A 17,557-nucleotide genomic window follows, 5' to 3' on the forward strand; every position below is an offset into this window, starting at 1 on the left:
GCATAAAAAATAATCGAATATGTGTTGTTTGATAGTTTGACTGTTTCAAATGTCTTTTATTAATATTAGATTCTTATACAGAAAGAATACAATGTGGATGATGCATACAAAAAGATAAATCTGAAGAAGGTTGCCAAAAGCTTTAGGGAGTTTAAGCATCATCTCCGCGTGAAGTACTATGACAAGTATGACAATGACATCGATAGGAAAAGGAACTGCCCAACAGGAGTGAAATTGGAAGAATGGGAAAAATTCATGGACAATGAATCTAAACCTTCGAGAAAACTCATGCGGACAAAGGGCAAGGCGGCTAGAGAAGCTGTGAAGGCTTTACATACATCGTAGTAGCGGGGGCGACAAAGGACAGTCCATGATATGGTACTAATCTACCTTGTCAATTGTTAATTTTATTCATAACACCATATTTACTTCTAACAGAGTTGGTAATGTTTTGTAGAAATCGAAAAATCCGAATGTTAAAGTGACTAGAACAAATTCATATATGGCTATCCATACTCACAAGGATGGCTCTTTTATTGCGCCAGAAAGGATGGTGAGTTTGACTGCCTATTTTCATTAATGATGAATCTGACCACCACCTATTTTCTGTTCTCTTTTATATACTGCTTCTAAAATTTATTAAATGTCTAATATGTTGTCATGATAGGGAAGAATCAAGGCTATAATTGAGGATGACCCTGCTAGCGTAAACTTGGACCTAGACCATGATCCAGTTGCTCAAGTGTGTGGCCCTGATAAATTTGGTCGAGTGCTGGGTATGAGTGTTGGCATATCAAAGACATCCCTTGCATCATCATCTCCTGCTAAAGAGCAGCTTTGCCAACAAAAGCAACAACACTCAATGCTTGAAGAGCGGTTTGGAAGTTTGGAGCGACAAATGGTCACCATCACTAAGATCTTGCTGGAGACAAGAGAAGAAGTGGCAGGTCAACAATCACATAGAAGGATCGTTGCAGATTCATCAGCGACGTCAAATGTATGATTTGAATGTGAGACATTGTGCCTAGGGGCTTGAGCTAATTTAGGAGATAACTAAATCGTGGTTTTGTCTTTGTTAACTTATTACTTGTAGGCGAAGGATCCAACACGCTCACAATCACATGGTGATTCTTCTAGAGGGATGGAATTATGTGAATTGATTAACATGCATCAAGAAGTTGTTGCCAAGGAAAGGGCAACAAGGGCAAATATCATTCTTGATGCAACTCTGGATACCCCAATGGACATTTACAACGTCCGTGTATGCCTTGTCATTGACCGCACTAAGCGCTTATTTGGATCCAAAAGAACATTCGGGGAGCTACACCTTCCTACAGCAGTCAAATGGCCGAAGGATTTTACTCATTTTCTTTAGGTACGGTATTCTATTTGTCTGTGTTATCATTTATTTACTTCTTGTGTTTGTGTGTGTATGACTTGTCTTTATTTCTTGTGTGTGTGTATGACTTGTCTTTAGAAAAGTGCTGATTTTAGGATAAGTGTGATTTTAGGAAAAGTGTTGTTAGAGAAAACCATTTGTTGGAAGAGCTTGAATTGTGTCTTTGACATCCATAAGTTAAACAGGGTCCATTCCTTGTTGTGTTAAAAGGAATGTTCACTATCAATATGGGTTTACCAGAGAAATTGTAGATTTATTTGCTTATAACGTTTCTTTTCCCTTCAAAGATTTAACCACAATCTGAAGTTACGTAAAAATTGGTCTTGTCAGCAACTATCCAAGACTTCAGAAAATCCCTTTAGACACTTCTATACCATATATCCAACATTCTTGTGTTTTTTGTTTGTTAAGGAAAATACTCAAGTTTTCCCAGAATTTATAGGTGTCTACTCGAGCAATACCAACTTAATGTATATGACAATGTTACGTCATGTTCTTTGTTGGAGCTGTTCCCTTAAGACCGAAGTGAACTTTATTTGACTTCGTCCTCTTTATAGTAGGAACATTCTAAGAAGAGGTGTTTCGAGCTTTCGCTTTGTTGGTTATATAGTTGGGAGCAATTAATGTTTAGTATTTTCCCTTTGATCGAATTATCTTGTGTAGGAAGATAGCCTGACATCATTTGCCATGTTGTGAATCCATGTTTAGGGAATAGAATGCATGCTCAGTAGTTGAAACTTGTGTTGTTATGCTAAGGAAAAAGCTCATGTTTTTTAAGGTATTTGTAGTTTCTACTGAACAAGAATTGATCTTGTAGCTCCTATCTGTAGAATATCTTGATGTTTAGTAAAAATCTGCTAAGAGATCGATTTTGATAAGTGATGGCATCATTTCAATTGTCTGTTAGTAGGTTGTACTCAGTATTCAATGCTGGTTTCTTTCTCAGCAAAAACCATACTTTCTAAGCTCAATTCTACTAACAAATACCTCACATTTGGTACTAAATAGTGCACAGTTGATAGTGCTGGTTTTTGAAACGATTGATTTTGATTTTGTTCCAGGGAGATGCTGATAGTGCAGTTGATAGGCTTTGGCAGAAAAAGAAGCTCAAAGTTGGACAACAGTAAGATTCACCTATTGAAGGAGTGTCACTATTTTCTGTTTTGTTTCTATGGATGGAATATCCTCAACTTGAATATGTTATGAGAATCGGTGGTAGTGTTAGTGGGTTGTAAAAGTACTAAAAGAAGTTGCGATGGTTTGTTAGTAGGAGCTGAGTATGTAACTTCTTGATGGGAACCTAGCTTTAACTGTTGCTATTAGGCTGAGACACTAAGTAGGCTATAAAATTGTTTCTATTAGCCATTTGATGATAGATGAGGACTGGGCTTTGTCTATTAGTGCACACTTCAAAAGGCACAAGTATCTGTTTATTACTGATGCTATTAATGCTACAGAACTGTAGGGGCATTTTTTTCCCTGATTCGGCCTTTTTAAAAAAATAAATGAAAAAAAAAAGACACTTGTCAAGTGTGGTAGAAAAAAAAAGACTGCAAAAAAAAAATAAATGAAAAAAAAAAGACACTTGTCAAGTGTGGTAGAAAAAAAAAGACTGCAAAAAAAGGGTCACCATACGACTCCCAAAAGTGTCTTTTTTTAGGAAAAACGACATCTAAAAGTGTCTTTTTTTAACAGATATGGTGTGGTGTTGATACACATGATTCTACTTTAGTGACAAGAAAATGGAACAACTGCATTTTTGTTTTACCCGTAAATAAAGGACATCCGAGATATTTATCAGATTAGGAGAGGATAGTCATTCCAAGAATTCTCATGAGATTTGTTCTTTGTTGATGTTGGATATTGGCTAATTTGCGCAGAAGTGAACTCCAGATTTCTCGGAGTTGATGGTTTCACCGGTGATAATTGAGAATTGACTGAGTGTGTCCATCAGTTCGTCCCACATTGTTGAATCGTTAGAAATTAAACTTATTCTCCCATTGTTGACGTCAATTTGGTATCCTAGCGAGTCGAGTTATTGCTAAACAAATAGAGAAACCCGCTAACTGATCTTTCTCTTAACTTGGACCTTCTTTCCACTAGTTCTGCGTCTGATATGGGATTAAAACGTGGGATATATACTGCATGTGATTAGATTATATTCTACAACAAAAGTCCACACTCTACTTTAGCCACTTCTCATTCTGGCTTTTAGCTGGTTCTAATTTCCATTAATAAGCACAAATAACTGATCAAGATTCTAGATAAGACAAACATACTATTCTTTGGTTGGAAAAATGGACAGAGAAATACTTCTACATGTTTGAATCCAGAGCATTACCCAAATTCTAGTATGACTAATAGGCCAGAGAATTGAGAATAAATTGGATGAATGATATCTATCAGTCCTCTTTGCTGGTCCGAAGTTCTTAACAATTCCCATCTTCGGAGAAATCACTTTGTTGCAGAGATTCGACATCTACGCTCACAGGGTAGAAAATCAGGTTCTTGTACTAAAAAACAAAGAAAGCCCTTGAAATTTAAATTAGGAAATAGCCACTGCCTGTCCAAAATTGACTCTCCATCATAGTCTGGCCTCATAAATTATTGAATGCGCGCAGTCTCGCAGGATATGATGAACAATTTGATCATAGAGCTAATTAACATTGAGCGGCTGCTGACTAGCATACAACACCAGACTTGGTTTCCACTTCATTTATATTCATCAAAGGGCCTATTACTAAAGAAACAAAAACAATGAAGAGTGCAAAAACTGCAGCACTACACAAGTACACATGATTATGATTGAAAACTTATTACTAGCATAAAAATTGTAACCAACTTATTTTTTTGTAACCAAGAGCCTTCGGGCTAGGTTTCCTTTGGAGTTGGTAAGCCTTAATTTGGGCTAGGTTCTTGTCGGAGTTATTGAGCCATTAGGCAATATAAGCCTTTGGACTAGAGTCCTTCAATGTAACTGGTGTGGAGTCTACCTTAACCTAAAGACCCTCTCTAAATACTTTAAAAAAAAAAGGGTGAACTAGTATTACCCCCAACTAGATGAGCCAATTAGGATTTCTCCTCCCACTAGATGGGAAATTAGGGTCTCTTCCCTAAATACACACAAAAAAATTTCAGTCAACCCACTTTGACTTTTTTTTTGTGTGTATTTAGGGGGGAGACCCTAATTCCCATCTGGGGGTAATACTAGTTAACCCAAAAAAAAAAAAAAAAAGTTTAACTCAACATAAAGAGACAACCCTTCATGAGCATGCATGTCTCGTAAGTTGCAGTCTTTTTCTCAATATACATATTCTATATAGATAAAAGTCAAAACCCCTCATTTCAAATAAAAAATCAGTGGTTGGCAACAAACTTGTTATATATCCAACTATATGTTTTTTTGGCTTTTTACCATTTTTTCCACAAGAGAGTTCGGAGCTAACCTCTCCACCACGAGCGTGACCACCTAGTCCTTAACATTGTCTAGACCATTGCTGTATACCATCAAATTCATAAGAAATTGGCATACGAGGAAAGAAGAAAATATTTTTCTTTGTTACTACTACTTAAGGGCATAAACAACAATCTTATTGGTCAATAAGAAAATAACAATCTTATTCTTTGCTTCTTTATGATGACAGTTAATGCAACTTATTTATGAAAACGAAATTGGTCTTGTAAAGCCATGAAATATATTACCATAGTTGACGAATATATATTCTTGTGTATCTCTAATATATTTGTGATTGGTTTATTATGTAAAGAAATTGGTCTTTACTTAGCTTGTAAAGAATCTATACATTCCTCAAGATGAGAAGAATATGTTACCATAGTTGACGAATATTTCATGGCTTTTAAGAGCATCTCTATGTAGACGTATTCATGGTCGTATCCTTCAAATTTGAAGGAATGCGTCGGAATTCCCGAAATACCATCTCTAAGTGGTCGCATCACCTGTTTGTTCGCATTCTTGTTCGCAAATTTAGCAATTTAGATGCGGATGCAGCGCAACATTGGTAATGTCGCGCGCCATTGCAAATATCGCCCCACAACTTTTTTGACTTTGACAAGCACCACACGCGCCAGTTGCACTGTCGCGTGCCACTCCTAATGTCACGTGCTCCAACGGGAAAAAAACGGACAAAAAACGGCCGGATTTCTACATCTATATATCTACACTCATCTCCTTCTTCATTTTCACACACAACACTCTCAATGTCACAACCAAAACAAGGAAGGGGTCCAAGTTGGACAAATGAAGAAAATATTGCTCTTACTAAAGCGTGGATTGAGATTGGAGAAGATCCTATAATAGGTAATGATCAATCAGGACAAGTTTATTGGGAACGAATTATGGCTAGAATGAATCAAATTCAAGGTTTTGACCGCAACCGTAAGTGGAAAGGAGTCTTACAACGTTGGTCGATTATTTTACCGTTCTTCAACAAATATCATGCTTTACTAAGAAAGCTTAAAGAACAACCTCCAAGCGGGTGGGGACGTGAAGACATTGTAAGATTCGTTTATACTTTGTTTTATATACAACTTGATATTGATTTTTTTTTTAATAAACGTAGCTTTCAGATGCGGCAACAACCTCCAAGCTGGGGGTAATACTAGTTAACCCCAAAAAAAAAGTTTAACTCAACATAAAGAGACAACCCTTCATGAGCATGCATGTCTCGTAAGTAAGTTCTTTTTTCTCAATATACATATTCTATATAGATAAAAGTCAAAACCCCTCATTTCAAATAAAAATCAGTGGTTGGCAACAAACTTGTTATATATCCAACTATATGTTTTTTGGCTTTTTACCATTTTTTTCCACAAGAGAGTTCGAGCTAACCTCTCCACCACGAAAGCGTGACCACCTAGTCCTTAACATTGTCTAGACCATTGCTGTATACCATCAAATTCATAAGAAATTGGCATACGAGGAAAGAAGAAAATATTTTTCTTTGTTACTACTTAAGGGCATAAACAACAATCTTATTGGTCAATAAGAAAACAACAATCTTATTCTTTGCTTCTTTATGATGACAGTTAATGCAACTTATTTATGAAAACGAAATTGGTCTTTTAAAGCCATGAAATATATTACCATAGTTGACGAATATATATTCTTGTGTATCTCTAATATATTTGTGATTGGTTTATTATGTAAAGAAATTGGTCTTTACTTAGCTTGTAAAGAATCTATACATTCCTCAAGATGAGAAGAATATGTTACCATAGTTGACGAATATTTCATGGCTTTTAAGAGCATCTCTATGTAGACGTATTCATGGTCGTATCCTTCAAATTTGAAGGAATGCGTCGGAATTCCCGAAATACCATCTTTAAGTGGTCGCATCACCTATTTATTCGCATTCTTGTTCGCAAATTTAGCAATTTAGATGCGGATGCAGCGCAACATTGGTAATGTCGCGCGCCATTGCAAATATTGCCCCACAACTTTTTTGACTTTGACCAGACGCACCGGGCCAAAATCGTCCTTGTCAAGACCACCCTAATGTCACGCGTGCTCCAATGGGAAAAAAACGGACAAAAAACGGCCGGATTTCTATATCTATATATCTACACTCATCTCCTTCTTCATTTTCACACACAACACTCTCAATGTCACAACCAAAACAAGGAAGGGGTCCAAGTTGGACAAATGAAGAAAATATTGCTCTTACTAAAGCGTGGATTGAGATTGGAGAAGATCCTATAATAGGTAATGATCAATCAGGACAAGTTTATTGGGAACGAATTATGGCTAGAATGAATCAAATTCAAGGTTTTGACCGCAACCGTAAGTGGAAAGGAGTCTTACAACGTTGGTCGATTATTTTACCGTTCTTCAACAAATATCATGCTTTACTAAGAAAACTTGAAGAACAACCTCCAAGCGGGTGGGGACGTGAAGACATTGTAAGATTCGTTTATACTTCGTTTTATATACTACTTGATATTGATTTTTTTTTTTTTAATAAACGTAGCTTTCAGACGAGGCAACAACTTATGCGGCTACTACTGGGAAACCATGGATATGGCAAGATTGTTATAATCTAGTAAAAAATACGCCAAAGTGGCAAAGAACTCAGTTACGCAACGAAATGTTTGCTTCAAGACCAAAGAAGAAAGCAAGATCCGGAGATGTTGAAGGTTTTGATTCTTCACCCTTAACCCCAACCCCTTCAACGCCTTACTCTACCCCTTCACCTTCACTGTACTCGGAATACGATCCTAACAGTACCGAAGGTTTTTTGGAGAGATCGCTCGCTAGGAAGCAGAGCAAAGATATTGAGAAGAACAAGAAAGTTGCTTCTACTGTCGAGGGTAATGTTGCATCCACTGCTAAAAATATGGATGACTTTCTTGAAGCTTTTAAAGTAAGTCGAAGAAATAAAGAAGAGATTCTAAATGAGCAATTTCAAACTATGATGAAATTGAAGCAAGAGAAGACACAAAAAAAGTTCTTTTTGAAGCAAGAAAAACTCCGTGTTAGAGAGGAGGAAAATGAGACTAGGTTGTTGGCAATGTCACTCCACAAAGTTAATCCTCGTTTGCGAAAGGTTTTAGAGCTAAAACAAGATGCAATTGTAGCTAAATATGAAAGTAGTACAAATGAAGCTTCCAACGACGAAGAAGCCAATGATGAAGAAAATGATGAGTAGCTTGATAACTAGAGTAACTCTAGTAGTGTGTAATAGTTGTCTTTTATTTATATATTTTTATTTTATGTATTTGCAATAATGTATTAGTTGTCGTTCTATTAATAAAAATTGCAATTCATTTGCTAAATCAAAGGAAGTAAATTAGAACTTATCAAAATGATCAAATGAACAATTCTAAATCACATAACATAATAATAATCGTCATACACCAAATAATATTATAAATCATCAAGTCATCACTTCCTACATACGCCTAAGATGGCTGAAATCAATAGCATCAGCAGGAAATTCAAAGTCGACTTGCTGATACTGAAACAGCAATGGATCGTCGGCCTTAGTGTTTGGTTCATCATCTAGATCACCAATGGGATTGTTCCAAACGTATGCACTATTACCATTGTTTTCTTCTTCCTCACCGTCACCATTCCATCGTGTTTGGTTATTATAGACGTATTTATCGTCGGAATTCATTTTTTTACTAGAACTAGAACTAGAGTAAGTTGAAAAAAAAGTTGTGAAATGACAAAAGTCCGACTATCGCGCGACATTTTATTAAGCATAGCATGCGACATTAGTATCGGGCGCCAGCGTCCATCATCATCGTAGAAGCGACAATGGAAACCTGTCGCAGCAGGTGGGGTCTACAATGAATTTTGCGGTTGAAATTTGCGACCACCTAGAGTTGGTCAAAATTTGCTACCAGTTTCTGTGGTAGCATTCTTCAAATATGAAGAGTATGCTACCACCACCTAGAGATGCTCTAAGGTCTTATATTTTCCAATACAAAACATATTATGTCCACCCAGATTAATAATGATAGAAAGACTCCTATCAAGTATCAAGAGGTCCAATTCCAAATGAATTATGCTAATGATGTATCCAACACTAGTTTATAATTCATATGGTCATTAAAAATGGGATTTGTACTTGAGAAAAATTAGTGATTTTTGTAAAAACGATTTTGTGCACAATAACAATGAAACTAATTGTTATACAATGATGTTTTTGACCAGCAACAATTGTTATTTTCATGCCTCAAAAGTTTCTTAGGACAATTAAGTAGAAGAAAGCAGTGAGGAAGAAGCAATGTTGATTGATTCCTCAAGAAAATAGTCTAGAGGACCAATTTCGTGCCAAAACAACTCTAGAGGACACTGTTTTTTTTTTAATAACTCACAAGGACAAATTTCAACATTAAGTAACCCTTAAAGACAAAATAAGTTGGCCAGTCACCTTTACCACCTAAAACAACCACACCACGGAATAACTCTTCTCAAAAATCACCTCAAAAGTTAGACATTGGCATCCTGAGGGAGCCGAGACATTACGGTTTGGACATTCCAAAAGAACTGCACAAATATATTGTTAAAGTGGATGACCCTGTGGGTGATGGCAATTGCGGGTATAGAGCAATGTGCATTGCATTAGGAAGAAGTCAGGAAGAGTGGTCGTGGATGAGAAATGAGTTGTTACAAGAACTTAATGACAACTCCCCTATATATCGCATACATTGTACACTCACGGTGAGATTAGGTAATGAAACCTACAATTTCCCATGAATGCGGTTGGGCACCCCCTCGTAAGTGGATGAGCATGCCCTTTCTTTGGATATCTATTTGCTTCAAATTTAATGTCGTCCTCGTACATTTAGGAAGTATGTACTTTGCCATCTTATTTTGCCACTGAGAACCCAAGCAAATCCTCGAGAGAGTAAAGAAAGTGTTGGGTACAGACTTACGTCTGAGGATGTCATTTTGTCCATGTTGAACTTGTTGATGATTGTCCGGTTCCAAAACCGATCACGAAGATGGCGTAGAGCTTCGACACTTAATTGCAGATAGTTGGGATACTTGCACAAGCAAGACAAAGCGCAATTTCTGGCATTGAACATTCCCAATTTAGTATTGGAAGACGAAAGCACACTAATGATGGGGCGAAATACCAATAATAGATGTTGACTAGGAATAAGTCTATGTAATTAATGTTCATGTGGTTGGAATTGTAATTTGGTTTTTGATACAATTTTCTTAAATTTGATGGTATTTTTTTGTCGAATTAATTGTATGGATGTATGTATGTTTGTTTGTTTGATTTTGGAAAAAATGACTTTTGGCAAAAAAAATTCTCTGTTTTTTTGGCACTTGAACGGTGTGGCCACACCGTTTGGACTTAGTCTCAAACGGTGTGGCCATGTCGTTTGAGACTAAAACTTGGAAAAAATATGACTTGCTGTTTTTTTGGCATTTGGACGGTGTTGCCACACCGTTTGGACTTAGTCTCAAACGGTGTGGCCATGTCGCTAATTTGAGATTTAAACTTGGCAAAAGATTTTCTCTGTTTTTTTGGCATTTGGACGGTGTGGCCACACCGTTTGGACTTAGTCTCAAACGGTGTGGCCATGTCGTTTGAAACTAAAACTTGGAAAAAATATGACTTGCTGTTTTTTTGGCATTTGGACGGTGTGGCCACACCGTTTGGACTTAGTCTCAAACGGTGTAGCCATGTCGTTTGAAACTAAAACTTGGAAAAAAAAATGACTTGCTGTTTTTTTGCCTCTTGGAGGCAAAAACAGCAAGTCATTTTTTTCAAAGTTTAGATGTTGGCGTGTTGTTGTTTGTTTTGGCAAAAAATAGATGTTTAGGTGTTTTGGCAATTGATCAATGTTTTATACATGGCATAAGAGAAATGAGAGTGGAGAAAGTGAAGAAGATATTCCAAAAATTTGACAATAACAAAGACGGAGGACTCAACACAAGAAATGTCATATCTGGTAATCTCTGTAAACGGACTAACAAAACCTGCGAAGTCGAATACGAAAAAAATAACTTCCATTTGGTTGGCAATGTAACTCTATAGTGATTGTCGTATAATCAAACAATGAAAGCATAGAAGAACATAATTGATTTGAACTTCTCACATACAACGTCAGGAAGATGCACAGAAGTAAGTAAAATCCTTAGAATGTGAGTAAAAGAAGCATTTAATGAACAAAATCTTATTAGAAATAGTACTGCAGTTCTAAGTTACAAAACTTAGATTCAACAAGTATTCCACATATCCCACAAAAATCTCTGAGTTTCAGCAACAATAAAATGTTATCACTTGATTTTTCTCTATAAGCATCTTTGTTACAAAAGCATAAGTAAACATAACAATAACATAATTAAAACTTCAGAAAATGGTTAGTCAATCGTGATAACAACACAGTAAACCCTAGACTCAAGCTCAAGCTCTATAACACATTTCCAGACTCAAGAAAGACACTCAATCTCTCAAGCTCTATAACACATTTCCACCCCAGACTCCAACAAGACTTCCAACAAGACTGCAATTAATGCTCAACACAGTAAACCCTAAACTAACCAAATTCAACATTGCTAAATCCAATGCTCCTTAATGATATCGTCCGCCAATGAACTTGCACCGGGTCAAATTGTATGCCTCCATGAACTCGTTTCGTGCATCGTCTGGAATCGCAGTCCCACCCAATTGCAGGCCTTGATTGAGCAAACGAGAAATTTCATCAACCACGGGGTGCTGTCAAAATTAAAACGAAAAACTACATTAGTATATACATTTACATTTATAAAATACCAAAACAAAACAAAACAAAAAAAACTAACGTTGTAAAGTATTAACTCACCAGATTATGATATGGAAGACTCTGTAGGGAGTAGAGATTAAGATGATCAGGGTTTATCATTCGAATATGGCTATTGTTTTTTACCAACTCATGTATCTACTAACACACTCCCATGGATAAGACGGAATGGGTCCTCGATGTTCAAGTTGTATCAAGTGATTCTGCCATTTACTCCAATAGGAAGACACAACATTAAATTTCACAAATACCAGCGTCCGAAGTAGTTCGCGTCGAGGTCTTTGGTCTTGGGGATCGAAGGTACAAACTGCATATGACCTAACCGACGCGACAACCCTCAAACATTGTCTTCGCCGACATTATCAAGAAAGCATATAAATCCCTCGAAAAATGCTATTTCATCCACCGGTCGATAGCTCGGACTTCAAAGATAGGGATACCATTCAACCTATCAAATAGCATATGATCGAGGAAATTAATCATTAACCACATACTAATAATATCAATTAATAAATAAAACTATTTTATATACAAAAGGCTTACATCGGTACAAGTCATATTATCAATCATCGCCGGGTATGCTTCAATGCATTTGTTGTGCTAGCATAAAAAGATCGAAAGTATTTATGAGTACGCGATATGCTCAACCGATAGTCATCGTTTGGGAATGGCCTCAACACCGGAAGTACTCATAAATCCATGCCTAGATTAATATAGACACCCGATTAATATTGTAATAGATAGATAAAATTGACATTGAAAAGAAAAAACAAAAACAAATACACGTAGGAGAGTGAAATAGCCCTGAAAACACCCACCTTCACCTTGGCACTTGTGGCGCCCCAAGACCCTATACAAGTAAGCCAAGAAGGTCGCACCCCACGCCAGTAGTCTCTCGATCTCGCAAATTTCATAAGCAGCCTCGGATAACAAATGGGAACGCAGTTCTAGGCGATGTCGGTGAAGGCGGTACATCCAAAGAAAAACAACAAATAAGCTCTCACAAACAAACCCGCAACTCTTTTGGGTTGACGCCTTCTTCACAACAACCCCATTTTCATCCCGTAAATCTTCATCCGTCACCTTCCCAAAGAACTGCTTCATCAAGAAATCCATCCTAACTTTGGAAGTGAACTTATTGGATTTCATCTCCAAGATCTATCTTGTTCATGGGTATGCCAAGACCTTGGTGGAGGAGTCTTTTTTGTTCTGTTCGTGGTCAAATCGGTGTCCCCAAGCCACTGCTTTGCCTCCTCGATCGAACTCCTAAGAGTTGGGAAACATCGGCCCAACGATTGATTGTCATCTCACCCCACGGCATATGAAACGTGTTGGTCTCTGGATGCCACCTCTCCACAAACGCAGAGACCAACACAGGATCCTGATGCCTATATACACCTAAGACCAGAGCACATAAGCCGGTCCTTTGAAGCTCCACATGAAAATTAGAACAGTCTGAACACTCTCCGACGATATCCCATTGTACCAACTTGTTCAGGTGCCCATGACACTTCAACACCCCTCGCTCCGCCTAAAACAACAAAAATTTAGTATTAATGTATGCACAAGGTTTCGTAATACAAAATTTAAATACTAATAGACAATATATAATAATATTACCTGCTCCTCCCAAATATCACGAGCCACGTGCACCGCATAGTCATATAACAGATGTGACACACGAGGGCCACCTCCATAAACACCTCTCTGGGACTCCAAGTCATTGTTGGACTTTCCCACAATATTCACTGGAGGTACAAGTACAGGGACTTCAGGGACTTCCTCGTCATCATCATCCTCCTCCTCCTCCTCCTCCTCATCCTCCGCGTCCTCCTCATCCTCCGCCTCATCAACACCCTCTTCGTCATCTTCTTCACTATCATCTTCTTCATCATCACCTACATCTACACTCTTCCCACGATCCATATTTACATCATCTATATCTACATCTACATCTTCATCTTCATCTAAATCTAAATCTACATCTACATCTACATCTACATCACTCAGAACTGTTTGCTTTCTTCTCTTTTGATTTCCTAACTCTACACCACTTACTACATTACTGGGATCATCCGCTTTCCGATCCCCTCTACGGACTGATGCCGAGTTAGTTGTTGCCCTTTCTCTCTTTTTCTTAGGCTCCTCGCGACCCGAACTACTACTCCCCCCACCTAACAACTTCTTAGCACCCGTGAAAACACTTTTTGCTACATTCTTCACATTCACATTCTTTGTTCGAGGCATTGCTACAAAATAAATAGGAGTTAAAAATAAGACATTCAACTAATTCAAATTGTTTATTAACAAGCAAATTCACAACTTCTAAAACTAACAAGCAAATGCACAACTTCTTCTCCGTTTAGGAAGTTAGCATAGTGTAACAAACCTACCACAAACCAAAAGTTATTGTACAACAACTTCCCATTAAGTTACAATAGAATCAAATCTCAGTTTTCTAATAGTAGGAAGGTGAGAGACGCAACCCCATAGTTTACATTTTCAACTACAGATAATATGCTTTAAAATCTAAATCGCTACTTTTTTTTTCCAGTTTCCAGCCAAATGGTCCACGTAACAGCATATAACTATACTCAACAATCATCCGCATCGGTGGTTCAATCAAGCAAGGTAGTAAAACACTCTAAGAACCTCACTGATATTAAGTTATAACCTACAACTAAAGTTCCTCCAAGAAGCATAGCTCTTCTTAGCATAGTCTACTATCTTAATATCTTATAAGTCCTACCAGTAGAGGAAAACACAAACAAACGAGAAGTTATGGCCAGAGTCGTTAGGGTAGCTCATGTGGCATAATTGTATTCAGAAGTTCGTCAATGACATACAACTATACAAGTATCAATGCAAGAAGCCAAGAACTATACAATTAAAAACGAGAAGGGAAACTAATTATTCACAAGTTAACGGCTAAAACCTAAAAAGTAGAACTTTCATATCCGCCGATGAATTTTTTAATTTTTATAGTTAACTTTATCTATACCATAACATCCTCAAATTTGCCGTTTAAAGAAGTGTTCATGATTGTTGACCATCATGAATATGTAATACCCATCCAACATAAAGCTTAATCAAGAAGACTCCAACGTTGTTTCAAACTTTCAATCGTAGAGAAGGTGATTAGACAAGTTCTCTCAAAGGGAGCGAAAATTTGAAAACGAAGGCAGAGTCACTTCAAAACCAATGCTAGGAGAGTAGGAGGTAGGCATTGGATACAGTTTGAGCCTTTGAAAATAGTCGACCATTACCGAGGTGCTCGGGTCTTAGACTTCGGTGCCTTACCTTACTCATTTAGGGTTTTCTAGGGATGATTTGCAATGATAAAGAACACTATTATAGAATAAGGAGATTTTGTTTAGAAAATAATTGTCCATACATGAAGCCTAGCTTTTGAGAACAATTCGGCGCAAAATGAGTGTAAGTGCTGATTAGCCTGGTAAAACCAATACAAGATCATAACCAAACACCATTTCTCCCTCGTGCAGGGTGCGTAAGATCTGACTGGGCTCACCAAATATTTATCGACAAAAGTCACAAAACCTAAACCAATTGATTATAGTTGAGACTTGAGAGTAAACTGAAAAACAATCCTGGGAAGAACAAGAAGAAAGAATATTGAACTGGAAGGTTAATCAATATCCTAAGTTGGTACCATCCATTATGGCTAGTTGGCTACTGGGCATGACATATTTCTTTATCTAGATCCTACATAAACATGTACAGCAAAAATACCTGATATAAAGTGCCTCCTGACTAAATGTCTCACGGTGACTTTTAAGCGTACACTCATTTTTACCACTCATAAAGTCCAAAGTCTAGACAGTACATGACAAATGGACCATGGATCACATTTTCATACTTTACATAGAAGAGGAATAAGATTCCCCATGTGGGAACTATGAGATCCTCCAGCACACTAGTTCCTTAAGGGTTGTGAATTTGTGACGGATTGGTGGTAAATGACTTAGAATTGAATAATCCACCACAAAAATTCTCTAAATAGGTGAAACTATTCACGCAGAAAACAAGCACTCGAACAATGCACAAAGATAAAAACATAGTGCATGAGTTCACTGACCTTTTAGCAACATACATCAAAAGCATGAACAGACTGACACAGTTAACTAAGATCACCACTCGATCTCTTTTACTGGAAACCTCAAAGAAACCCAACTGAAATACAGTAGGAACACCTTCAATTGACTTTTCCAAATAAAAAAAGTTGTTCGAGAAACCTTTTATTTTGTGATCAACACCCTAAAAGTCTAAAACATAGGTGAGTATGAAAGCCAAAAAGTAGTGAATGCATGAAAATGATTCTTCATATTGCACCTGATATTCTCATATACTATGATAATAATGTCACCAAAACTGTACGCCTAGGTAAATATACTACTTGTTACATGTATAAACTAGAAAGCAGCCATGTCAAATACGAATATGTAACATTATAATGTCAACATACACACACCATTCTTATGGTCTCTTAAATAATCAAATAATGAACATGGCTATGCAAACATCATTTTAATTTCTCTAATGAAAGTGGTAATTGAGTGGCTTACCGATTCCGCGACTGGCACCCGTAATCCAGAAAACCTTATTAGAAGAAATAAAAAATAAAAAAAACTAATGTTAGAAGCAAATGAAATTAGTAATTGAAAAAGCAAATGAAATGAGTATTGATAATACCAAAAAAAGATCGAGATCGTGGGTTTGATTTTGGTGAGAGAAACTTGGTTTGATCGAGATCGTGGAGAGAAACTTGATCGTGGGTTTGAAGGATCCGGTTGTCGGTTTGGTTTGTAAGAGATCGAGCTTGATCGAGTTTTGATTGTGTAAGAGATCGAGCTTGAGAGAAACTTGATCGTGGGTTTGAAGAGATCGAGCTTGATCGAGATGATCGAGATCGTGGGTTTGAAGGATCCGGTTGTCCGGTTTCTTGGATATTTGGTTGGGGGGTGTACGAGTCCAAGTTGTGCCCAACACAATGGGCAGACCCCGGCCCAACTCGGGGTCTGCCCAACACAAATTGGAGTCTGGCAGTAACAGGACCCATAATCATTTACAAGTTACTATAAAGTTGAATCTTGATATCGACTATGACATTAATTGAACCAAACTTGATATCAACTTGATATAAGGAAGAAAATTTTGGATGAATATGTTTAAGTATTTTTTTTTTAGGTTAACCAATATTATCTCCCACTAGATGAGCTAATTAGGATTTCCCTCCGTTAGTTGGGAAATTAGGATCTCCCTAAAAAATAAAAAAAAAAAAAAAGTCAAAGTGGGTTGACCGAAATTTTTTTGTGTGTATTTAGGGAGGAGACTCTAATTTCCCATCTAGTAGGGGAAATCCTAATTGGCTCATCTAGTAGGAGAGTAACACTAGTTCTTTTTTTTTTTTTTTTTTTTTTTTTTTAGGTATTTGCTGTCCAAGTAGGTGCATGAAGCAACTCTCATTGGACACAGTTGATCTATCTCAGTCGATTAATGAAGTAATTAACAGCTAAGAATTTGAAAAAAAAAAATAGAACCTGATTACCCGACTCACCAAAGGCGACATTTTAGATGATCACAAGAATAGAAGTACGTACGGTTGATCACCATGAACATATCGATCACGTACAGTATCACAATATAAGATTGAGACAATAATTTTAAATCTAGCGCGCCACCCACAGTACGCGTTGATCTTTGAAGACCGTAACAGCGTAGACTACAGTAAAACAGTAAAAGGTTTGTTTTAATTTGTTTGCACTTTTCTTACATATATGGATGATTGATCCATTTACTATTCATTCCGGACTTCACGATTTTTTTTATACGACTTCATGAAGTTTGATATCACTATAAATACTCGACTTTTGG

General features: G+C 37.1%; 1 protein-coding gene across 1 annotated transcript; it reads left to right on the top strand.

Moving 5' to 3' along the window:
* The first annotated feature begins 500 nt into the window (after positions 1–500).
* On the top strand, positions 501–2,558 carry LOC147492934 (uncharacterized). Its single transcript, XM_086568783.1, has 4 exons — positions 501–553; positions 668–997; positions 1,094–1,375; positions 2,461–2,558. The coding sequence occupies exons 1-3, from the start codon at positions 503–505 to the stop codon at positions 1,373–1,375; spliced, it is 663 nt and encodes a 220-aa protein (XP_086424909.1). The 5' UTR covers positions 501–502; the 3' UTR covers positions 2,461–2,558.
* Positions 2,559–17,557: the final 14,999 nt, after the last annotated feature.

The sequence above is a fragment of the Coptis chinensis genome, chromosome 6, assembly GCF_015680905.1.
Source record: "Coptis chinensis isolate HL-2020 chromosome 6, ASM1568090v1, whole genome shotgun sequence".
NCBI lineage: Eukaryota > Viridiplantae > Streptophyta > Magnoliopsida > Ranunculales > Ranunculaceae > Coptis > Coptis chinensis.